Source organism: Phragmites australis, chromosome 20 (assembly GCF_958298935.1).
Source record: "Phragmites australis chromosome 20, lpPhrAust1.1, whole genome shotgun sequence".
Taxonomy (NCBI): Eukaryota; Viridiplantae; Streptophyta; class Magnoliopsida; order Poales; family Poaceae; genus Phragmites; species Phragmites australis.
This window is the reverse complement of record NC_084940.1, coordinates 14,815,728-14,841,394: the sequence shown is the minus strand read 5'-3', so window position 1 is coordinate 14,841,394 and position 25,667 is coordinate 14,815,728. Positions and strand designations below refer to the sequence as shown.

Below are 25,667 nucleotides of genomic sequence, written 5' to 3'. Positions count from 1 at the left end.
ACGAGTCGGCAGTGAAAAGTTATTATCACTGCCGTTTTTTAACCGGCAGTGAAACCTACTTTTGTTATGAACCTATAGTGATACCATTATCACTTTACTGTTGGTTTTTGACGATACGGCATTGATGAGCCAGTATATATGGCATATTTTGTAGTAGTGCAAAGATCCCAATGTCAAAAGGATGGGGGCAGGTATATTGGACATCTGGATGCTGATGATGTCTCACCTGGTGACTTAAGGCATTGTATTGGTCTGGATTAAGAACTTCTCCTTCATCTGCCGCTATGACAAATTCTGCATGAGCTCTGACCAGGTTGCTAGAAAGCAACACTTGTGCTCGTGCAATGCGCCTCTCACCACTGTACTCGATCACCATCTCAATCAGGATGAACCACGGAAGTTGGCCATGGCTTCTGGATGAGAGCTTTGATCAGAGGGTTTTTTCGTTGTGGTGGAGAGTGGAGATGGGGATTCCAAGAGTTAGAGAGGATGGGGGAGTTTTCTTTCTAATTACTATTGTTACGGAAAGTACTAATTAAAAATATAATTTAAGTATTTATTGTATCTCGCGTTGCTTTTTCTCCCCACCTCGGGCAGATTCTACTCTTCTCGCGCTGCTGCTATTTCTCACCTCGCGCTGCTTCTCCTCTTCTCTCCACGTGCTATGTTGCTGCTTCTCCTCTTATCTCCTCCTTTGCGCTTCTACTCTCCTCTCGCGCTGCAGCTCATGCATGCGCATCAGCTGCCTTCATTTTATAGCGAAGATTGGAGAGACAAAAAGTGATAGCAACATGACACGATTTGACCGCTTTGACGGGATGCCGAAAGCAGGGACAACACCATATGCGTCGAAAGCATGCAGGATGTGGCACTGTTGCCCATATTCGGCACCTCAGGTGCCAAATACAAGAAATATTCGGCACTTGAGGTGAATATGACACTTTTGCTCATATTCGGTACCTTATGTGCCGAATGTCCTGAGCTCACGTTTTTTAAAATTTGAGGTACTGAATATAAGTGATAGATTTGTAAATATGTCGACATATTATCTCTTTTAGCAAATATGGTGACATATGTTATCTATTTTTCTATTTTTACCCGTGCTACCATCCACTAGTTTTTATTTTAAGAAAAAAAGCCGATTAATTATTTCTGCCCAATGCCATTAATTATTTCTGCCCAATGCCAATTTGGCCTCACCAAACAAGAGAGGGAGGGAGGGAGGAGCGAGAAACACAAGTACAAAAGCCAAAGGGAGCTGAAATTTCCATGCTCCAATGATTGTGCAGTCACCAAACTCCTACGCTCCAAGGATTCATTCTCCTCCAATCAAACGAGATAAAAGAAGGCATTTTTATTCTTGCATCTTGCAACTGATGATTATAGCGACTGGTTAGATATTTAATGCTAGGGTTAGTCGGACGTAATTTTCCATCAACAGTACATAATGACAGTGCTCTGCAGTCAGCCCTAACAATCATCATTACGCACTGGACCAAGATCATCTGATTTGACGGTGAAGTCATCATGAATGAATATATCAGATTAACGCTACAAGACTACTACAGCATTATTACTACAAGAAAATCAGTACAGTGACAATGACACTGTAGCTCTGGAGTCAGAGGAATGGGATCCTACGGCACTAATGGAAGTGAGCCTTCCAGCTTCAGAACTTCGCAATTGTACTAAAAAAAGCAGAACTTCACGATTCACGAGAGAGAGGGGGAGGGGAATCACTGCCAGTGGAAAGCGGAAGTAGCAGCAGAAGAGAAGCAAGAACTAGCAAGAGAGCGCGCGAGAGAGAGAGAAAGCCGAGGGACTTTTCGTTGGATTGGATCCTTCGCTTTTGCGGAGGAGAAAGGAGAAGGAGAAGAAGGCCCCCTTCTCTCTCCTCTCCGTTCTTGCAGAGAGCAGCAGGGGAGGAGGAGGAGATGTTCCCGCCTGGCCTGATCCACCACCGCCCGGACGGCCCCGCGCCCGGCGACGCGGCGCCGCGCTCCGTCCCTGGCGCCGGCGCGGGTGGGCCGAACCTGGTGCTGACGGCGGATCCCAAGCCCCGCCTGCGGTGGACGGCTGACCTCCACGAGCGCTTCGTTGACGCCGTCGCCCAGCTCGGCGGGCCGGAGAGTGAGCCGCTCCCCTCCTCCCTGTCTCTCCAATCGTGATGCTTTGGCGGTCCTTGAGCTTGGCGTGGTATTGGCATTGCAGAGCAATGCGTGACTGTTGGTTTGTGTCTCTGTGGGTGGGCTCTTTGCCTCCTTGGTCTAGTTCGGGAGCGAGGATTTCGGCGGGATTGGGATGCTTGCGCCGAATTGTCGGATCTTTTTCTTGATCAAGTTTGAGTCCTTCGGTGTTGATTCGAACTAAATGCGGCGCCGTTTGAAGAAGTGCGCCTGTGCATTTGCGCTTAGGATATCAGATTTAGTGCGTTCGAGCTAGGATGGTTTGGGGCTTGCATGAACGAGTTTTAGGCTTTTAGCTGCGCTATCCTGCTTTGGAGCTGGAATGGAGTGGGAGTCTTGACTCGGGAGGGATATGTGATGGATATATTAATGCTATATTTAGGAAAGTTGGGACCTTTTGTTGATCGAACTCGGAGGTATTATGGCGAAGAATGGTGGCCTGTCCTGGTGAAATTTTGATGGCAATGTTATGAGGGTGGCAGTGTGGATTTGGAACTAAATGCTGGCGCTTGCAGTTGATCTGTGGGGATAGCAGAGAGCTGGTACCTTTTCTCTTAGGTACTTCTTAGTAGGAGCGAGTTTGGTTTCCGCATATTTGTTACTATTTGAAGTTTTTTCTAATTGAAATTTGAGGCTACGAGGAGTTTGTTTGTGATTGTTTTGCTCTGACTTGAATTAAGTTTATGCATTTCAGTTATTGCTGTTAGGTTGTATTTGCTATCCCTGAACCTGGATTTGAGCACCGCATCGGAGATTGTGGTTTTGAATAATGCTTCTCGGCTCATCATAACGGTTTTGTATTTGTTCATATGCAAGCAGCATACCAGTAGTTGACTGCACAGACTGATCTGAAAAAATTCCGAATGGTTCGAGTGAATTACTGTATTACTTGGTAGAAGTTGGATCTGATTGAAAGGTTGCTGTTCCAAAAGTAGCCTGTCGTTATTATGTTGGCAACTGCTTCTCTTTAATACATACATAACATAATTGAGGAATGACATGTTATGTAGATTTTTTGGTGTAGTTTGGACCTCGGAGTGTTTCATTGTGTAGCCTTATTTAATTGAAATGTTCCCCTTTTGGAAGTAGAGCATAGTTTTTTATTTGGCATAAGTGCTTCTTCATGTTTCATGGTACTCCTTGTTTGTTTATGTTGGATATGTGTCGAATAATTATATGGAGTTAGTTACGTATAGGACTTATAGTTGTATTAGCGGTACATAGTAGAATTCTAGTAGGACTCTAGTGGAATTCTAGTAGGGTTCTAGTGGAATCCTAGTAGGACTTCTGTCTCCAGACCTCCTTATAAATATGAGAGGAGGGCCGCTGTTTGTAACTATGACGACATAGTGACAGGTTCGCAGGGAGGCAGCTAGTCTGTCGGAACCCCGGAAAGCGGCCGGTGTTGCTAGTTGGGGAGGAGCGCCCGTAGTCATGCACCGGGGATGTATGCTTCGGCTGAACCTCGTTAACAAACATCGTGCCTCTGGTGTCATCTGTGATCGTGTGCATCATCTCGGTAGAGCCATCCGTTGCTTCTGTTGATGGCTAATTTTCTAACAAGTGGTATCAGAGCCATAGTTGGATTGGATCTAGATGTGTTACGTGGAAGATCACGTAGAGGTACGAGGATTATACTTCTACAGGGTGTCGTGGAACGCACGGGTAGTGCGGGTGGATACGGTGCAAGGTGGAGCATGGTGGCGATTGGTGCGCACAGGCGGTGCGTGTAACAGCTGTGGCGAGTCGACGCATGCGTATGAATAGTTCAGCGTGGATGGCGGCGCGGAGGCGTCGCGGGCATGCAGTGTGCACATGTATGTACAGAAGCGTTGGTGGTGGCTAGTATTGCTAGCCGGTCGTCATCGTCGAGGATGGAGCATGGATGTAGCCGCGGACGGCGGTCTCCATGGTCTGGACGCGCGGTGCAGCCGGTTCGGGCTGGAGGGCGCAGCAGTAGGCCGGCCTGGGCAGATCGTGTGCTGCTCGGGGAGCCCGCGGTCACGTCGGGGTGCGACGGGATAGCCGTGCAAGTGAAGGACGGCTTCGGTTCAGTACGGACTTGGCGCCTGGTGGTTGGCTCAGTGACATGAGTTGAGTTGTGGCGCAAGTGGAGTCCGATCGAGACTCCAGACGTGCGGAGTCGTATTCCAGTCGGTGTGCTCGGGCTAGAGTTTGAAGCTGGTATGGTTGGATTCGGCATGCATGTGTGGGAGCCTGCGCGCTTGTGGCGGCATCACTTGGTGCGCCAGGCTTGAGGAGGAGGTGTTCGGGCACGGGTCTGGAGGGGAGTCAGAGCAGGACTCGTACCCGTGATGGACACAAAACCCTCAGGCGCATCCTTATGCATAGGACGAGCGCGTGGCGCTGAGCGCTACGGTAGGCCAAAGCGGAGACCTGACATGGTGCAGCTTGTGGCCTGGTCGGCTGGCTCAAGCAAGTGGCGTGATGAATGCAGCATCAGGTGGGTCCCGTGAGGGCCATGTAGGAGGCATGCATGAGCAAGGAAGGCAAGCTAGGAAGCCACGTTTGATAAGAACAAAAATCCTGCAGCTAAGGAATTGTGCACAACCGAATAGATAAAGTAAAGGAAAAATAGTTTAGCTCGGGACCTAGTTCTGCTCGGGAGCGACATTTTTTTTCAGGCATTTTTCTGGCGGCGGGCGTGTACAAAGTTGGCTCAAGGTCTACTCAGAGGGACGGCTCACGGAGCAGCTTTTGGCATATGTGCTTGGCAGACCTCATGCGACAAGGCACACAGACGATGCGCGTGGACCGGCGGGTTTCGCGCAAGGTGATTCCACGATGAAATACGTGTTTAGTGATGAACCTGGGCACAAATTCGCGGCAAAGACGAATAGCTTGGTGATTCGGTGAGATGAAATCAAAGTTTTGGTCAAGCGTCGGATGGATCGGCGTACATGTGGCAAGGTTTGTCGTGCGGACGTGCACGGAATGCGCAGGTGTTGGAGTGCGATAGGAGGTCGCAGACACGAGGTGTGCAAGTGCTGGAACATGACAGGAGGTCACAAACACTAATGAATATTGCAACAGGCGAAGGAGGAGAGGCAGTTGATCGATTGGCCATACCTTAGGCTGGTGTTGCGGTGCTCGGTGATGAGCATGGGCTGTTGATGGTGTTTGGTCGTGATTGACATGACGGATGATGAGAGTTCAACAGTGATGGCCGGACAATTTGCGGGCACATGGCAAACGGTCTAGTGAAGGCTGGCGGACAGTTCACTTGGAGGGTGAACATACCGTGATGCAAGGTGGACAGGCTGGCGGCGACAGGCTAGTCATACCGCGGTGGCAGAGATGAAGAGACTGACAACAACGACATAGGAGCGTGAGGGCTAGTGGTGGTTATTCTCTGTGGCGTGGCAACACGTCGCGTGAGCTTAGGATGCAGGATGGCATTGGAGAGGGATTGCGTGTTTCCAAATCAGCAAGGGCGCGGATCGATTCGAGTTGTACGCGTACAGGTTTTTGAAGTGTGGATCGATGGGCGTGAAGAAGCTTCAAGGGCTGAATTGGAAAGGAGTAGAAATTGTGGAGATCTTTACTTGCAACTGGGGTAATCTGGTTGGTCTGGGACTGCAGGAGGCTACGATGTAAGACGTCAGAGAATCGTAACCTAAACAGTCAGGTGAAAGAGCAATGCTAGTGTGACAATTTCTATGTGTGACTCGGAAAGCAACAATGAATTTCTTAGTATCAAGAAGCTGTCAATTGGGAGCGTGGATGTCGGATTTAGTTGGTTTTTTCATGTGATGTCCAACATGGAGCTGTTTTCCTTCATGAAGGAGTCAGGCATGTGTCAAAGCTAAAGAGGAATCTGATTTCACTCAAAGAGACTATGTTGATAGAAGAGAAAGGTGTTCAGTTGCAGGTGGAGTCATGGAGTCCGAAGTTGCAGGGATAGCAGTGTCTCTGGAAGGCGGTGAGTCTGAGTAAAACTTATTAGGCAGCTCTCGTTGAGCGGCAAAGGCTATAACTCAAGTCCGGTGTATATGGAGGTTCACGCATGACGGCTTCAAGATGGCAAATTATTCGTTAAGGTGGAGTTTGTTGGATATGTGTCGACTAATTGTACAGAGTTGGTTACGTATAGGACTTATAGTTGTATTAGCGGTACATGGTAGAATCCTAGTAGGGTTTTAGTGGAATCCTAGTAGGACTTCTGTCTCCAGACCTCCTTATAAATATGAGAGGAGGGCCGTTGTTTTGTAACTATGACGACATAGCGATAGGTTCGCAGGGGGACAGTGAGTCTGCTGGAACCCTGGGAAACAGCCGGTGTTGCTAGTTGGGGAGGAGCGCCCGTAGTCATGCTCCAGGGATATAGGCTTCGGTTAAACCTCGTTAACAAACATCGTGTCTCTGGTGTCATCTGTGATCGTGTGCATCATCTCGGTAGAGCCATCCGTTGCTTTCGCTGATGGCTAATATCCTAACAGTTTATTGATTTAGTGTGCCAAGTGAGGTCTATGGCATAGTTATCAAGTTGTAAAGTCGAGTCGAGTCGCCATAGGGTCGACTTGTCAACTTTGTCGACTAGTCGCGACTAGTCCACGACTAGTCTGGAGGTGGACTCTGGAGTCTGGACTTTGGACCGTGTATTTGCAGGCCTCACAGGTCAGAATATAACAACAATTGCAAGACTTTTAGATAGCAGATAAAGATAAACATTAGGAGAATAGGAGTTTAGGACAGCATCACAGGCTCACAGCACACAGCAGAATGCAGAATTGCAGATTAACGTAAGCATTGCTGTGACGGTTTAGCTGCTTAGGGTTATAATTTCTGAATTGGACTGGTGGACTGGTAGCAACAAATGTGGGCTGAAAAAATGGGACAAGGATAGCCCAATCGATCTCCAGTCGAACGCCTAGTCGCCGCCTAGTCGATCGGTCGCTCGACTAGCCCTCCAAGTCGAGTCGAGGCCCTCTAGTCGAGCACGGGTACCGACTTGTCGATTAATCGACGATTAGTCGCGACTAATCGTTCGACTTAATAACAATGGTCTATGGTTTCAGGTGTTTGTTGTTTGTGACTGTTTTGCCAAAAGAAGTTCAAACTAGAGTTTTTTTCAGAAACGCTTTTTATGTTTTGATTTATTTATCAGTGGATTCATTTCTGGCACCAAATTGGCCAGGAAATCCAGCTATAGATGCACCCATTCAAAACTGAAGTTTTGTTTGGTTGATAATAAATGAGATGTCAGGACAAGTATGTGCCAGCAAATGTTCCAATCCGGGGTTTTTCGAGTTCCATTCCATGATTTTTTTTGTGTGAAGAATCCTGAGGCAGAGGACTTGCTAGGATCTCAGATTCATTTGCATGTCAAATTGTCATTCCAAATCGTAGTCCAACTATCCAACCATGTTAGTACCCTAAATTACTGGGTTGCCATATTGCCATTAGTCAATTGCTATCACTGAACTAGTAGGATGCACTAATACAATTATAGTTTCCTTTGTTATGAATATAGTTATTAAATGAATTACTAATTTTGCAGAAGCAACACCAAAAACTATCTTGAGGACAATGGGTGTCAAGGGGCTTACACTTTTCCACTTGAAGAGCCATCTTCAGGTTCTTCGGCATACTAACATGTTTCTCACAAAGTCTGAAATGCAACTGTTCTAAAGTTTTGCTCATTTATTCTTGTGATCAGAAATACAGATTGGGGAAACAATCTGGTAAAGAGGGGTCAGAGCAATCTAAAGATGGTAAGTTGTATGAAGCAATCTACTGATCTTTTGTTCCTTTCAATCACTATTCTAGCTCTTGCTTGGATGTCTCCAAATATTTTACGTTGTCAAATGTCATTCTGAAGTCAACACAACTTATTTTCGTTAACCGTACACTTTTTTAATGCCCTGTACGCATTTTATTATGATTCTGCTTGGTTGATGGTCTTGCTGTGTTAGCTTCTTCATTATTTTCATGAACTGATATATCGTTTGTGCAAATATATACTGTATAGTTTTCTATGGGATGTACTTTATTTATTATATAGTTGGTCCATCATTTATCAGTTTGATCCAGATAGATTGTAGGATGCATGTGTCAAGTAATCACTTGGTGGCAACTTTTAGAATTGTTGGGGTTTTCTGGAAGTTCTGGGATCTAGAGATGGGAACCTATGATAACTTAGTAATGGATATTTGAACTTTTTGCTGCTTACAATGGATATCTATTCTGAGACAACAGCCTGGGGGCTACATGGTGAGTCTAGTGAGGAAGATTACTGGAGGGTTCAGAGTTGTCTCTTCTGCAGGTACAAACATGTTGGATTTTGACTAGTAATGGGGCTATGGTGGGGCTGTCAGGGGCAAAGTGCTACTGCTGAAATCGCTGCAGTTTGGGAATTATGGGGATTGGGGAGTGAAAATGAATCTGTATGGAAGGAGTATTTTACAGTCATTGGGTTAACATTTTCTCGCAAGTTCCACATGAACTAGAAAAGAAATATGATCAGGGATTATAGCAGAAAGTTTTGGATCTTACTATTATACTTTTGAATGTATCAAGATCTGCCATGTGGGCACATCTCTTCTAATTGGACCAAGGCCTTGGCCAAGAGAGGGAAAAAACAGAACTGCACTTGTTATCTTTTGTATAAAATTCAGTCTTCAGTTATGCGTCTGATATAATCACCACAGTACATACATGTATAATCATGTCCATGTTCATGGTGGGTTTCAATTGCATTCGCATACATGCGATAAAAGAGTGAAAACGAAAACTTAAAAACGTATTGTTCTCAGTAATACATATGGTATTTGTTTACATTATTACTCAACTGATGTGTATTCCCATTGCAAACATAGTGTTTTTTTGTGTCATTTCTCGACCTTCACATTTCTCCTGCAGTTATGATCTCTTTACTAATTAATGTCATACTATATGATTTTCCGCTGTCAATCACCAGTAACTGCTTACCATATGTTCTGGTGTAGCTGTCTGTATTCCTAAGTTGAAAAGTAAGACTGGAAAGAGTTCCATTGGTTCTTGTACTAACTTCTGAACTCTGTTTTGGGCTTACCTGTTCCCAAATTGCAGCATCCTATCTTCTAGATGCCCAAAGTGGAATGAGTGTGTCCCCTAGAGTTCCTGCCCAGGATGTGAAAGAGTAAGCTTCATCAGCTACTCCTTGTCCAGTATATTAGTTCTTTATTTTATTTTGGCAGACTATGAGTACCTTTTGAATATTTCCTTTGATCGTGCTATTTGAAATAAAGTTTGCTGTCACAATTACTGCTGCAGAAGTCAAGAAGTCAAAGAAGCACTGAGGGCACAGATGGAAGTGCAACGGAGACTGCATGAACAAGTGGAGGTAACTCTGACTGCTTGTTCTATTATGCTCTTGAGTTTAGCTTCCTGAATGTTTAAGGCAAGAAAGTGCCACCTTCAGTATTTTCTGCAATAGTTTTGCTTTTGACAGAGTCATTGATTTAAGACATGAAGCTTGGACTGGAATTTACTGATATATGCTTTATGTCAATGATGTGGAATCCTGAGCACTGCTTTCTACTTATCAGTTCATTCACTGTAAAAACATGTTCTGCATTTGGGTTTTAGTTGAGAGGACAATCTCCCTAATAGAATGATAGTCAACTCTTCTAGCGGAAGTATGCATCCACCATTGAAATGGTTGACGTAATGGTTGCTTACTAAAATTAAAACTGCGAGCTCAAAAAACAAATGATGAGTTTAGGGGCTGATCTTTAGCGAAACATTGTGAACAACAGGAACTTCAGGATCTCTCTCTTTGAAGCTTCTCTTAACCATATGTGGGATGCATCTGTCTGTAACAGTTGCAACAACTGTGCTTGTGGAACTTCCAAAAACATTTCCAGTGTCAACTTGAACAGCTCCACACAAGACCTGCTCATTTACGGTTTCTCATTAATATGTGAATGCATTGCAATATACAATACTTGACTGGTTTTTTCCCATGGTCAGGTCCAGAAGCGTGTGCAGATCAGAATGGAAGCGCTTCAGAAGTACATTGACACTATTCTAGAGAACGCATGCAAGTTGGTCACTGAGCAGTTCGCCTCAACTGGCTTCAGCGTCTCCGACCCTGATCTCCTGGAGCTATCCCCCGGTGGTGTCATGTGTGGCCCCACGGACACGTTGAGCTCCTCCGTCTTCAACCAGCTCTCCGTCAGCTCGATCGACTCACACAGTCCAGGAGGCAAACCTTCTCCCTCGGGCATCGAAGGCCCACCACTGCTACTCCACAAGTCGCCTGAGTTCAAACGGAGGTCCTCTTGAGCTGTGTCGTCGACTAAGTCTGAGCGTAGTACTTTGTTCCTTGTCTACGGTAGGAATGTCGAATGTTGTAGTGACAAAGGAAATGGTCAGCCAATCTTGTAGTAGCTGACTTGTTCTCTTGCTAGTGCCTACCAAGTAGCAGGGTTCGCTCCATCGTTTGATCAATCAAAACAAACCTATGTTTATATGAACTGATGTGCAAGATCAAATGCCTTTCTTGATATGGTACTTTTTGTCATGGGATTGTGGTTCTAGCATCCTTAGCACGTTTCAGAGAGAGATTGTCTACTATCCTTTGTGCTAATGCATGCATGCACAATGATTTATGTCTGCACATGTTACAACCCCTGACTTCCTGTTGCATGAATCGCTTCAACTATTAACTAGGTCCCTTGTGGAAATTGAAGACCTAGTCGTCTCATGGCCTGTAAACTCACTCTGTGTTCTATAATGACGGTGTTAAAGATTGCGCTTTGCAAAGAAAGGATAATTTTGAGTCCGAAGAAGGAATGGTTCATCGGATTTGTCGGCTGCAATTCACCAATGAACCTTAAACTGCTTGCAGAGAATGTTATAAAGTAAACCTAGAGGGTGAATATTTTTTATGATTTGGAAAAGCTAGAGTCAGCGCTAGTTTAATACATCTTTTTCTTTAAGAAGAGCAATAGCAAAATCATTTTATCAATATCCATACTATGGGTTCTCCAGATCAATCTTGATAAATAAGGGGGGAAATTTAGAAATATTTATCTATTGCACATTTCACAGAAACCATTTCTACAAAGGTAAAATGATGGATAGCTTATGCTAAATCACTGATATATAGTAATGTAAATCCAACAGCTATAGTGCATAATCCTAGAGATTATACTCGTAGTTAAGAGAACTTGTCTACCATTTTGAAATTCCTTTTGAAGATAATAGATATAACTAACAGACAGATTGTTCCTCGTCCAAACATTTTCCGAAACTGATTGGGCGCGATAATCCTCTAAATTTCTGCATCAAATTGCAGGAGGAAGGACCACATCACCATTAAACACTTCAACTGGTAGGTTCTCTTTTGTTCACAAATACATGTCTCTTTTGTGCCATGTCACGGTTCTAATGTTTCACCTTAATCCCATTTGTTTATGCTCTAATGGCCAAACAACCCCTTCCACCATGCACTAAGTTTTCGGGGGATAACACCATTGCTCATAGCTGTGACTTGTCCAAAGGACAGAAACGGAATATTCGCAGCATCGTCCTGAAGATACCTGCAACGGAAACTTCCAAACCCAAAATACAATAACCTTGGGTTACTGTCGACAAGAACCAGCTCGGATTGCATCAAAGTGTCAGAATCTTATCTTAATATGAAACCGAGGCCTCTTGAGCCTGCAACAGATGTGATAGTTACAACAACAAGGAAAGTGAGTAGCAGAAAATAAAACTACACTCAACATGCGTATTATTTTAAGAGCAGCTCGGACCGAGTTGCTACTCGAACAGGGAAAAAAAAACTGGCTTTCAACTAGCTCGTTACAGAGGGCCCTCCTCGTCTATGTGGCTTCCGTCGTCACATCTGATCGAGTAACTGTCGGTCTTAGTTATCGAGTAACTATCGCCACGAAATCCTCTCTTCATGTTACCACCCGGTAGGTTTATTTCCATATCACCTTCACTTCTTCCCGATTTGTGGCTATATGAGTCAATTTAAGGGAGGCTCGTTGGATCTGTCCAGCCTTGCCGGGTCTGTAGGGGAGTCGGAGGGGGAGTTCGCCGACCGCTGCGCTCGCGCCGCCCTTGGCCTTGCACTCGCCAGCTGTCGCCCCTGTGCTCGTGCTACAGTCCAACCCACGCTCGCCCGCTTGCTAGGCCGCGCTCTCCCTATCAGGATTGGCGAATGTGAACTGAACTAAACCAGACTAAATTGAACACATATATATATTCTGCATAGCAAACTAAACTGAACACACACATGCTAGATTGTTTTATGAATTATAGCTCTGTACTCTCTATTTTTTTCATTGCAAGATACTCGTTCGAATGGAAAGCTATATGAAATTACTGAGTGGGCAAAACATAGGTACCAATAACAATTTTTCAGGGGACAACCAATTTGAAAGTTCATTTAAGGAATAAGAACTTGGGTAACAACCACTTGCGCAAGGTACACCGCCTGTGAAATCAAACAAGAAGAGAACTAAAAATTTCAGTGAGAAGGAGGATAATATGTTAGTGTCAGCATGACTAGAAATCAGTATTGGACCATATGTAGGAGTATATGAGAAGTAGTCATTGTACAGCCTCCAATACCTAGTTTCTCTGTTGCGATGAATGACGTCAAGCACAGAATCATCATTTCTTAGAACATTCATAAGCTAATATTGAGTGTGTACTTGGTGTAATGTAGTAAGAATGAGTTCATCATCATCATCATCATCCGATGACGATGAATCTAATAGAGATAGACAACTCATTTCGGGTAGAAAAGGAACTACAAGGCGAATGATTTGGTCTAGTAACCACGTGAATATGCATACATGTATAGAAATGAAAAATATAGTTATTAGAAATATGACCATTGAAAATATGGCTGTTGAAAATATGACCATTAGAAATATACCTGTTGGAAATATAGCTATTAAAAATATCGTCATTCAAAATGACACCGTTTAAATATGAAATGGTGAAATATAAGGATCTAAATTTAGAAAGCCGATTGAAGTACGCTGACAAAAAGAAAGTAGAATCTAAATAAGAAGCTTCCTATGTAGGAGATTCTCTAAGAATTCTCAAATGAGCCGGCTACTGTCGTGACCTTATGGGACTAGGGCCCTACCTTTTCTGTCCTGCTTGACACATCTTTTGCTTTGGCTTCGTTCTAGAAAAAAAAAAAAAAGAAGATGAAGCGCAACCGAACGGCATGATTTGGCAACAGCTTAGAGTACGCAGGAGCTAAGATCGAACTGGAGAGCGGATTTTGTCTTCCAACAGCTTCTCCCATAAGTACTATTATACACAAGAAAAAGCGGTTTGCCAAACAATGATGTAAAACATGTTGCTTCCGAAAATGTTTCCAATATAGCAGAATCAGCTCAACAACTGAATGTTAAAAGAAATCTCAATATAGTTGATTTAGAGAAGCAAAAGACAACTCAATAACTAACTTAGAGGAATGAAACTCTTAGATGAGAAAAGCCAATTCTTATGCCATAAATTTGATGAAAACTCAACACATTAATCACTTTTCAAGTTTAATCAGCGTTGACTACAACAGATTAAGAAGACAATATAATTATTTTGACATATAATACAGAAAACTACAACTTCTGATGTTTATTTAAAAACTCATAATTATTTTGACACATATTGTAAAAAACTACAATTTTCTTATCGTGGACCCACCTGTCATCCTCTAAGTATGTAATAGAAAGATTAACCGTGGATCCTGACAGGTAGATCCATAGTGAGAAAGTTATAATTTTTTTTAACACGTGTCAAAATAGTTGTAAGTTTTTGAAATAAGTACTAGAAGTTGTAGTTTTTTTGCAACATGTGTCAAAATAGTTGTAAGTTTTTAAAATAAGTACGAGAAGTTATAGTTTTTTTAATATGTGTCAAAATAGTTGTAGATTTAAAATTTACTCAACTATTAAAACTCAAGCTACAAATTTTTACAAGGAAATAAGCACCCTCCGCATTCCCTTATAGAACTCAAAATGATTATAAATAGTAAATGTAACTATATACAACCAAAGAGCATCTTCAATTAATCGTACCAAATCAAATGACAATGTAAAATACGAATCAATCAAACATATGTAGAAGTGACAAAACTTAGGATCCAAACGGCCACTATTTTCTCTAATCTTATTTAAAAAAAAAACAGTTGGGGACAAGCACAAGAACAGCTGCTCCAAAGGTGCAGAAAAAGCCAGCATACATACCATGAAGCAGCAAGCTTGTATTGTTATGCATTTGGATGAATCAAGATGTGCCAAGTGGACTGTAACACCCCAGGACCACCATCACGGTTGGTCATGAGATTTTGGTGGTATTGGGCGAAACTAAAAATGGGCCCATTGAATTGTCGAGCTTAGTAAAAATCCAAATATATTTTTTTGGCGATGAAATTAGCAAGGGAAACTATTATGCTAACCTCCTTGGCAAAACTAACGTTCTCGCCTCGGACTTATAGGACTCAGCGGTGATATTGCGGAACGTGTCGGTGAGCCCACTGCGAGAGGCGTCCACCCAGACGCCACCACCAAAGAGCACATGCGGCTCGTGGGGGTCGAACGGCCTGCACCGACCGACGAGGATGCAGTCCGCCATGCGACTCCCGAAGGAGGTGAAGGCCGTGGTCGAGGTCGTGTCGAGAAAGTCGAGCAACTACTAGAGCATGGTGCTGTGCGCACCCATGCCCACCAGTGCCAGCGTCGCGTACACGGACGTCGCTGATAACACGACGTTGCCGGCGTGGGTGGAGGGCGGTGGCATCTGTTGTCGAATGCGTGAGGTGCTTGGCGAGGCGAAGCATGAGGGTTGTGTGCGTGTCCAGAGAGGCGGCGTTAGAGGCGGACAGGACTGCACGAGAGGAAGCGATCTTATTGATTTCTCTGAGCATAAGAGTATTGTTAATTTGGGTTGCTGCTAACCAAAGCAACAAAGATGCTTCTTTTAGGGCGGGCAAAGGTCCAAGCCCATGCATAATCATGTAACTGCGGCCGCCAGTCGATTGGCATTTGAATTATTGTGCTTTGTTAGGTCATAAGTAGTGTACACGTATATCTATATGGGAGGGGCTCCTGAATTTTGGGGTCTAGGGCGGCCGCCTTGCTTGCCCTCCTCCAGGGTCGGTCCTGACTACCATAAGCCTAGGGTGCTACATAACTACTCTACAAGCCTGCCACACCCTAAAAAGTTTTGGCAACACCTTCTCTATATTTTGAAGTTTAACGGACACATCACCACAGATAGATAGATAGATATAAACATCATACTAATAGTGTATCAACCATCCTAGCAAAGGAGGACACACCTCCAACATACATGATCATCACAACAGAACACTCATACAACATAAAAGACTAAAGGTTGCTAAGCTGACATTACAACATAGCTAAACAAAAGACAGAGGTGAATGTGCAAAAGACGTGTTGTTACCTATCTTACATGCTCGTCATCACTTCAAGTCGCACATGGAAAGATGGTAAGGGTAAGATTAAAATAACCTCAGCAAGTGAATTGTTTTAACAAACTATTTAGTTACTATTGATTATATATTTATTTTTAATAAAAATAAGAAAACATATAGGTTAACATCATCCGAGCTCTTAACTAAACATGACAATACAACAACAAGAAGATGTTATCAACCACTAGCTTGATTTCATCAAAATAGTTATAATCAAAACCGACACTAAAAACTTCCTTGCAATATGAAGAAAAACATTGATGCGATTAAATTAAGTACTACAATATGAATGCAAAAGTATGCACATGTCTCTTCCTCACCCTTACTCCTTCTTGGTAACATAAGTGTGTGTATTGTATCTCTTCTCGGGTAATATATGACAATGTACCGATACAGTTATGATCTTTGCACGACAATATCTTTCAATGCATGAGATGCTGAAAGGATCGAATGGGTCAAGAGATGGTGAATTGGACTCTAATTAAAAAAAAAATACTTCTACCGAAAACTAAAACAAGTAGTAACCTTATCCTAGATGAAATATAATGCAACTAGACGAACAAGCTAGAGCAAGGCAACAAGACAAGCAAGCAAAGACACTAAGCAAATTGAGCAATTAAAGCTTGCAAGAATGTAAATGTAGAAAAATAGAAAGATAGACAAGTGGATACCGATTTTTTCCCGAGGTATCGAGGAGTTGGCACTCCCCCTAGTCCTCGTTAGAGCATCCACAAAGTATATCACTTCCCTTGAGTCACCAAGACTCAAGTGCTCCCTCATGATTGTCACTTCTCCATCTCTGAATTGACAGACATCAAACCAAGTATATCACGCTTTTCGAGGCTCCCACGAGAACTCCAAGAGCTCACCGAGACAACTCTAATCACCTAAGACTGGCTAGATGTTGCCAACCACCAACAGTAAATATCAAAAGTTTCACTTGATCAAGATCAAGCCTAAATTATAGCTAGATACACTCTTACTACTCTCTAAGCACTAATGATATCCTTAATCTTCTAATTAAGGACTTTGCAAATCACTTAAATGCTTTCTCTTACTTCTTGATGACACATAAGTGTAAAGGCTCCTCTGAGTTGCAAGAGATCAAAATGAGACTGAGTGAGGGGATATTTATAGGTTAGAGGTCCAAATCTAGCAGTTGCCCAACTATCCTATTTTTCTGTGAATGCTGGAAGATCTGGGGTGCACTTGCTCACACATGCTGGAACATCTGGCGTGTACCTTTTCAACCACTCCTAACTCCTAGCTGCCAATAGCCGTTAAGTCTGTTAAACACTCCGGTGAAGCCTCCGGGCGCACGCTGCATCATCCAGTGTGTAGAACCACAAAATCCAGTTTTTGAAATTCTTCTCTGTAAGAAATACTCCGATGTATACTCTAGTATACACCCTAGACCATCCGGTATGCATATTCTTCAAGCACCTCGCTAAAATCCTCTCTACAATAAATGCTCTGGTGTAGCCTTCTTTACACGCCAGAACATCGGGTGTGGACTTCAACTTTTTTATGCTACGTCACCACACAAAAATACTTTAGTGTTAATGAGTCTTAGATCATCGGACCATCTGATGTACTTAAGATTTTTTTTGCCTTGATCAAGAAATACTCCAACGTGTTCATCTCTGGTTTTGCCGGACCATCCGGTGTACTAAAAAATTTCTGAGCTCATCCAATTCAATCACTCTTGAGCTATAACTTCTCAACATCTTAACCATGGATTTTTTTTGAGCTACCTAATGCTATAAATTCACAAGTGTGCATCCAACCTTATCTAGACTCAACTAGGTCAAACTACAACTCTTAGTCCCCTTTATAATATGGTCAAATGACTAAGAAAAGAGACCTAAACTACTCTAAATATTCTTTATCTCCTTGAGACACTTAGAACTAGAAGATCCTTAATCTTGATGCATATGTCCTTTGATCGTTCATTATATCACTTTAAGGACTACGAAACTCACTCATCATTGTGAACTAAATCTTTTATACCCTTCAAAACATACATATTAGTCACAATGATACGGTTGTCATTAATCATCGAAACACTTACCACTTACCTAGGGACCTAGATGCTACAGATGCATATGATATGCTTCATGCATAAATGAAAAACATAACTTCCAACATGCATAAATATACTTCATGAATTTTGCAACCGAAGAATATGAACAACCGGAAAACGGCATATCCTCTTCCTTCACCTCATGATTCGAGAATCATATAATCTTTAGAAAGGTAAATAGTAAGGTAACCTACTCACATTCAATTTATTAGGATAGTTGTATGTGCTGCAATTAAAATGATAAAAGTAATTGAATAACAAGTTAAAGAATAGCACAACACTACATTCACTTTCCGTCACTAGTAATGAAGGCGGACATGAACTACGTCTCAAAGCGGCACCACATGAACAAGCACATAGCACCAAAACACATAAACAACATATAAGCAAAAAAGCACACGCTCCTATGCCCAAAACCCTGCATACAAGGTATTACCGAAGTTTACGAAAAATTATCTACCACTTTGCATGCGGGTGGAAACTTCCTCTAACTAGGTTAAAAACGGAAGAACAAAAATATTGCGTGAACTAACACTTGTCAGACAACATCACTATTTTATCAATTACTCCTGAACCGCTTAACCAAAACGAATGAGTCCAGCGCCATTTGAAAGACATCAACGAGGCCTACAACTTTCTTTTTAATCTTAGGGACAAATTTGACACCAAATAATATCAGTTTTCAAATTAAGCTGCTACACGCCAATCAGGTCAACAAATCCTGAACTCCGGCGGCAAAACTTTCCATCTATCTTAATCTACCATCAACTAGAGACTAATTAGAGATCACCTTCATAGCAAGGGGGTTGAATTGATAAAGAAGCCGACAAAAAATGTGGAATTCCAATCCGCCCTTTTCCTTCTCCTTCCCTTCCTCATTTCTTTTCTCTCCTTCCTCCCCCCTCTCTCTATATCCATCTCTCTCTCCTGCCCTTGCCCTTTTGGCCAGCGGTGCTCCCGTTAGTGGTGCGGCACGGCGTGGCACAAAGGCGGTAGACAGCGGTGAGGCTGAGCGGTGATGGCGACCGGTGGGCGGCGACGAGTGCCTAGGGTTAGTGCAGCAGGTGGTGGCAATTGGGCGAGTCTGAATGGGGTCGGGGTGATGGCCGATCCAATCCCAACTTATCCCTTTTTATTTTCTTTTCCATCTAACGATATAGATTTATTAGGCTTGCTATGAAGTCACGAGTGTCCAAAGAGGACGTTTAGATAGTGAAATTGAATCGTCTCGACGAGATCTATGTCCATGGTCTCCGATTGTCCATAAGAACAACGATCCTAAAAAGTCAAATTTTGCACACGGGTATTAAGGTCATCGCCTTATTTTTCAAGAAGGGGGTATTACATGGACACAACTCCTGTAGTCCAACATGGCATGCAGGCCGATGCACCATTAGCCAAAAACTGAGAGCTGTGCTTGTCGTCTTGCATGGTCTGAACCTGACATGGTCATTGCCATGTTTATAGTTAATCATGCGTGTTTAGTATATGGAGGAAACAAATTTTATCGGACCTATCATACGAAAGATTCTCTTCCCTGTGATGATACGTGTCTACACTCCTCCTCTTCAATTCAGCCATTGAATCACGAGATGAATAACGTAAATATGATCTCATAAAGATTTTTCTAGACAGTGTCATGTAAAATTTATTTCGGTACATAGAGGGCTCTAATTGCAGCTAACATACGTCCAGGTTCACTTAGGGCTCTAATTGCTGCTAATATACGTCTTGCTTTGTGGGTGTGTGTAGCTGTAGTGTTTGTGTTTGTTTACATTATCAGTCGTTTGCTGTGTTAGTAATGCTCTTATTATAGCACGCAAGTGGTAGAGAATTGAGAATACGTTACTGCTATTTTCGTTGCCTTCTCCCGTAATTTTTCTTTTTGTGGTTATCGGAATTGAGTGTCCCAGGAAGCCATTTTCCATCTTTGAAACGGAAGAGGAGAAATCTGAGAGGTGGGTACCTTTTTTCTTGTAATTTATAATGCATTCGGGTGCCAGGGTTGTATCTCGAGAGAAGTATGTGAGACACTTAATCTAGATTCTCGCCGCATGATTTATTCACTGCTTCCATATAACATGCACCATTGTGGGGTGGTGTTTTACCGGACCGGCGCTATAGGAATTTACCATTTTACTGTAGCTCGTCATACATAATGGATGGGGCTTGTCACCATGCTAGGTTGATTACATCAACAGTTTCACTGGATGAATTGTATGGAGCCGTTTGGAAAGTGGAATTTTTTTTACAGACACCTTCTTATTGCGCGATTTATTTTAGAGATTTTTTAAGTATGAAATAAAAGTCGAACTTCCGTCAGCTCTTTTCACCCATAGAGTTTTATCACTTGACTATCAGCCTGTTCCACCCATAAAACACGGAAATCTTGTAGAAACAATCATAAGAATTGGATGATGTATTTTTTTTTTAAAACCTCGGATCTAAATTTTGTCAAATTGTCTTTTGACCGGGATGAAGAAGCATAGTCTGAAACCACATGTTAGCGTGGTGACGAAGACGTGGGTATACGAATTTATCTATTGTAATTTAAATTTTGATATTTATAATTTAAACACGCGTAAATACTTTTAACGATATTATGTAAGCATGCACCGTGTCAAAAAGGACCGTGCGCTTCTCTCTCTATAAACCGATGGATGGATACGCTGCTTCGATAAATTCCACTGGCCCCTTCTTCTTCCTCCTCCGTCACCGATTCCTCCCCTAATTCGCTCGGCCCCTTCACACTCTCGAACCTCTCCTCCTTCTCCACCTCTTGATTCGCCGCGCCTCAACATCTTGGGCCTCACCGCCGTCTTCGGGGGCTCGGCCTGCTTCCGCCGGAGCCGTCTATCTGCGAGCGGCGTCGCCATCGTCCTCCGCTTCCCCCGCCCTCTGCTGGTGGAGCTGGACCGGCGCGCAGCGGAGATCTATCCGGAGTTGGATTCGCTCCTTCCCTTGGTGGTGAGTGGCCCTAGCTCGCTTGGATTGCACGGGTTCCCATTGGGTTGTTCGAATAAGAGCTGGTTGGCTGGTTTCGTTCACAGTCAAATCCAAATCTCTACCTTTCTCTCCGTTCCGTTGGTTTGGATTTCTCTTCTGCGCGGGAGTGGTACCCTACTGGTACGGTCCATGCATCCATGGTTCGATTAAGCTCATGTTTATGTTCCGCGCGCGCAATAGCAATCGATCTCAGTTCACGCCTACGCCGTAGCACTCGGTGCCACCAACCCCAGGGTGCCGATGAAGTTTGTTTCCCAAAAATCTTAGGAAATCAATCAGGCACCTGCCAGTACTAGTGTGGGATGTTGATTCCATTATGAGAGTCTTGAGCTTCCAGAGAGTTCTTCTTAGCTTACCTGCCTGTAAGTCTGTAAATGGAGAAGAAAACCATCAATGATCACTATTGGGGTTTCATCCTTAGAAAAAATGTCATCTTCCTAATCTACTAGTGTTCTCATCCCCTAAATTTGGGTGCTTTGTTTTTATTTCTAACATTTGGCTCTTGATGCCATCTATTTTTTCCCCGTAGAGCCAGAGGATGACAGATGCACTTGCCAAAACCAGAAGCTAGTTTTGACCCAACTCGTACAAACTCAGTCGCACACCAGCAGCAGATGGAACTAGGTGGAAACAGCATGGCTTCTAATAATGGAGCAGATAACAGTACCAACTTGGCTGCGAGGCAACGCTTACGGTGGACAGATGAACTTCATGAAAGATTTGTTGAGGCTGTTACTCAGCTTGGTGGCCCTGACAGTATGTGTCCATTCTGCAGTTACGCCTTATTTCTTCCTTAATTTGATTTTACCAAAAATAAAGAGCAGAACCTTCTTTCTGTAGGGACCTGGTAACTTACAATTTGTTTAGAATCCTACTTTTGCAGACATCTGCAAATTTTATTCTGTCTAGTAAACTCACTTTAATGCGTTTGGAAAGTATGAGTGCACCCTTGAAAAAATGACAGTAACATGTAATTAGTTATTACAAACTCAAAATATTTGCGCCGTATAATCCTGGAAAAAATATATACATGATTTAGAACCTTAGTATAAAAGAAGGTGCATTAATTTTTTTATAAAAGAAGGTGCATTAATTTTTTTTCTTGAGCAAAATGGATGGGATGTAAAAGTACCAATCCACTATACCATAACAAGAGGGATGTAGCAGAACCCTCTTTAAAATGTGCGATGAGACTGAGAAATGAGAACTCACATTTGATCACTTGGTGGTAGATTATAGCCATCAATCCTAGGGATGCAATCAGCGAGTAGTCTGGTCGATTCCATTTTCCAATTTTCTTGCATGGGTCCCTTGATTTCAAATATTCCTTTTGGGTCTTAATCTTGTCAAAGTTATCATAAATTAGTTGATCTATCTGAAAAGAAGTGAGGGTATCAATGAGTCATGTCACGGCATTAGTAACGTTTTAGGGCAGAAGTGCCAAAGAGAGTTGAATGGTTTTGATGCGTGTTGTGATGTACTGATGTATTGATTTATGGTCCTTTCAGGTTTTATTTACTGTTGTACTTACTATGCGCACTTGTAAATTTCTGTTTCTGTTAACACTTGAATACCTCAAATGCAACAGGAGCAACTCCTAAAGGAGTTCTGAGAATTATGGGTGTTCCTGGATTGACAATATACCATGTGAAAAGCCATTTGCAGGTATATCTTGTTTTGGTGTGACACTTGCCCTTTAACCTTTTTTTTTGTCAGTCTCATTTAACTTCTTTAATTACTCCATTCCTATTTCAGAAATACCGGCTGGCAAAGTATATCCCCGACTCATCGACTGATGGTAGGTGAACATGCACTTCTTCATATGTTTAATACTTGTATATTTTCAGTTCTTCCTAATTTGCATCTCATGTAGGTAACAAGGCTGATAACAAAGACCCAGGGGATTTGCTTGCAGGACTTGAGGGATCCTCGTATGAACACAACTCTAATTCCTTTGAACTTCTTTCGAAGAAAGACATGGCTCAAAGTCTAGTTGTTTTTTGCCCCCTTATGAGTCAACTTTTAGTAGACTGTTACTGGCATGGCATGGCACATACATATGAAGATGTTTGCCAGAGTTTACTATTTACTAGGAAAATGAATGTAGCGTAATCTACTTTCTTTATTGCCTGCATTGTTTGTACGCTTTCAGGCAAATATTGCTTGGTAAGTAGTTAATTAAAAATATCTGTCAATAACAGGTCACAACTAAGTTGAATCAAAGCCACTCTTATTTTTGTCGACTGATTTATGCAAAATGAAAGTTGTATTTTATAATTTATTACAATCAGTTATTACTTTCTTCGTCTCGCCATTTTTGGCCTTCAATATCCTCAGGTATATAGATGCTAGAAAACAAAAACAGAGGTTCAAATAACTGTGAACTGATCAATTGACAGTTTTTTTCTCTTCTTTTAGAGGAAAATATAAGTCATCTGTTATTGGCCCCTTCTATTTCTCAATTGTTAGAATTCCTGCTTTTTGTTGGTTTACTTACACCATCCTACCCGTACAAGATTTTATTAACAATTGGATTTGACTTTTTCTGAATTTGCATTTCTTTTGATGGATGTTGGCCTCATTTTGTCTGGTTTGCTTCTTGCGGACCTTTTATCGTTGAACCTTTGTCTTGACAGTGGATTGCAGATCTCTGAAGCCCTCAAGCTACAGATGGAGGTCCAAAAGCGGCTGCATGAGCAGTTAGAAGTAATTTTCTCGATGTTCCGTTTAAGAGCTAACTTTTATCCTTTTGCTTTAGCACCCCATCAGAGTTTATTCTGGGACCTCATCGTTCACTTATGGTTGATGGCAGCAAATGGGCCTCTCTTGTTAGTGAATGCTTTTAGGAGAACTTTTGTGTAGCATCCTTTTCCACAATATCTAGAACAGAGATAATCCTGCCTTAAAATAAAGTTGCAACCAACATTGCTTTTTTCTCATATATATTCTTTGTTTGTTGTACTTGCTCTGTATTGCTGTGCATGCTGTGTCAATGTATCCACAAAAGATGTAAAATCATCTCATTTTGGCTGGAAACCAAAATTATCGTTCTTAATATTGTTGGCCTACATGCTTCTAGTATCTGCTGCAACTTTGCATTAGATACCTTGTTAGCATTTAATTTATAATCTTATGCGTGTACTTGATTTGCAAAGTAAATTGGTTGATTATATTGGTGTCTTGCATGCTTGCATATATGAAGATTCATCAGTGAGCTGATGATGCTATTTGATAGATCAAATGCGAAGATGGTCTGATTAAACATTTTCTTTAGGTACAAAGGCAGCTGCAGTTGCGAATTGAGGCTCAGGGCAAGTACCTCCAGAAGATCATCGAAGAGCAGCAGCGTCTTACGGGTGTAAAACCTGAAACACATCTTGCAGGTGCTTCTGTTACAGTATCAGGCGATCAATTCACCGACTCTGAGAGGACTGAACCCTCAACTCCAGCACCTACATCTGAGTCACCAACTCAAGGTGTCCCTTCCAAGAGGGACCATGGAGGCCGAGCTGAAGCAACCAAGAGCCCCTGCCATGATGATTCTCTCTCCCGCCGTGAACCGCTAACCCCTGATTCCAATTGTCAGCCTTGTTCTCCTACCGCTAGTCCAAAGCATGAGAGGGCAACGAAGAGGCAGCGAGGCAATGGTACTGACTTATTAGAGGCGGAGGATTCCCTTCCGCGCCTCATCTTCGAGTCGTGCTCAGGCTCCGAGTTCCAACAATATTTTATGTCCTAACCAGATCATTAGTCCCCGGTTATTGCATTATTGCCAGTTTGTTCAAGAGGCTGACGTGTATGCTTGTTGGTAGTTCAGTTGTTGGTAGAATGTTGTTGTGTCAAGGGATAGTATTGTTGGTAGACAAAGTTGTAGGTGTTGGGGTGGTTGTTTACGTGATATACATGGCAGCTATTTAAGTTCCAAGGTTTGTGACGTGTATGCTTGTTGGTAGTTGAGTTGAGATGTCTTAGGCTGGGCTATGGTACCCACCATAATGTAAAACTTGTATTCTCCAGATAATCCTGAGTCGACGGAAGTGTTAACACGAAGTTAGTCCGTTTCGGTTGTACAATCTGAAGCGACGCTTAGTTGAAGATGTCCAGCAGTGCTAAGTTGTGCTGGTCCACTTGTATGGTTCTGTCTTATTCTCCCAACGGTTAGCAGTGTCCTGTAATTTTGCAGCCATGTCGTGCTTTAGTGCTGCTGGAATGCCACACTGGAGCAGTAGTGCCCATGGTAGGAGATGCTAGATTACGACTTTTTTTTTGAAATAATATTATTTATTAAAAATTGTAAAATAATAGTTAAAATCATAAAATTGCAAGTATAGTTACCTGTTAGCACTCGAAGGCAGTGGGCGGCTTGGGGTTGTCGGCACTTCATCCTATGTGGCAGTGTAAGTCTTGTATCCCGCAGATGATATTAAAAATTATATCTTAGATTAAGATGATCTTTATATAAAAATTGTAGAGATATACAATTTTATAGTTGAATAATTTTTCATTTAAATCCATTTAGATGCTCAAAAGATAGTTAGAAGTTACGTATTAGTTTTTGAGGTCTCAAATTGTAACAACTTTTTAGGCATCTAAACAAACAATGGAAAAATATTCAACTATAAAGATGTAGATCTCGTTGAGAGTCACAATTTTCATATAAAATTATCTCCATCCAAAATATAAAAAAATTATGAATTTTTTTTTCAATATCGTCTGCGGGTGCCGATATGTCTTCTGACCCACTGCTACATAGTATATCAGCATGTGGAGTGCTGACTGCGGACATATACCTATTTTTGTGAATATCAGATTTTGACTATTATTTTTGTAATTTTTCAATAAATTAATATTATTTTTTAAAAAAATTCCGAAATTTCACACTAGTAATTATGTGAAATCATTATAAATCGAATCCCAG

The 25,667-nt window shown here is 42.3% G+C and overlaps 2 protein-coding genes across 4 annotated transcripts; both read left to right on the top strand.

Moving 5' to 3' along the window:
* The first annotated feature begins 1,661 nt into the window (after positions 1-1,661).
* On the top strand, positions 1,662-10,729 carry LOC133901981 (protein PHR1-LIKE 2-like). The gene is made up of 6 exons (XM_062343545.1): positions 1,662-2,130; positions 7,708-7,784; positions 7,867-7,921; positions 9,258-9,327; positions 9,462-9,531; positions 10,161-10,729. The coding sequence occupies exons 1-6, from the start codon at positions 1,935-1,937 to the stop codon at positions 10,473-10,475; spliced, it is 783 nt and encodes a 260-aa protein (XP_062199529.1). The 5' UTR covers positions 1,662-1,934; the 3' UTR covers positions 10,476-10,729.
* A 9,647-nt stretch (positions 10,730-20,376) lies between these two features.
* Positions 20,377-24,828, top strand: LOC133901980 (myb family transcription factor PHL7-like). Of its 3 annotated transcripts, none has more exons than XM_062343544.1 (7): positions 20,377-20,710; positions 21,279-21,505; positions 22,338-22,414; positions 22,505-22,547; positions 22,623-22,680; positions 23,386-23,455; positions 24,024-24,828. In XM_062343544.1, the coding sequence occupies exons 2-7, from the start codon at positions 21,295-21,297 to the stop codon at positions 24,486-24,488; spliced, it is 924 nt and encodes a 307-aa protein (XP_062199528.1). In that variant the 5' UTR covers positions 20,377-20,710; positions 21,279-21,294; the 3' UTR covers positions 24,489-24,828. The 3 variants fall into 3 exon arrangements, with proteins under 3 accessions (XP_062199528.1, XP_062199526.1, XP_062199527.1); XM_062343542.1 differs by having other exon boundaries at positions 21,279-21,523; XM_062343543.1 differs by lacking the exon at positions 20,377-20,710 and adding an exon at positions 20,726-20,869 and having other exon boundaries at positions 21,279-21,523.
* Positions 24,829-25,667: the final 839 nt, after the last annotated feature.

Bases quoted from the DNA above. Each gene is read 5' to 3' on its own strand.
- LOC133901981 (XM_062343545.1), top strand. From the start codon at position 1,935: ATGTTCCCGCCTGGCCTGATCCACCACCGCCCGGACGGCCCCGCGCCC. The intron at 7,785-7,866 runs GTTCTTCGGCAT...TCTTGTGATCAG, and splicing joins ACTTGAAGAGCCATCTTCAG to AAATACAGATTGGGGAAACA. The intron at 7,922-9,257 runs GTAAGTTGTATG...CCCAAATTGCAG, and splicing joins GTCAGAGCAATCTAAAGATG to CATCCTATCTTCTAGATGCC.
- LOC133901980 (XM_062343542.1), top strand. From the start codon at position 21,295: ATGCACTTGCCAAAACCAGAAGCTAGTTTTGACCCAACTCGTACAAAC. The intron at 21,524-22,337 runs GTTACGCCTTAT...CAAATGCAACAG, and splicing joins CAGTATGTGTCCATTCTGCA to GAGCAACTCCTAAAGGAGTT. The intron at 22,415-22,504 runs GTATATCTTGTT...TTCCTATTTCAG, and splicing joins ATGTGAAAAGCCATTTGCAG to AAATACCGGCTGGCAAAGTA.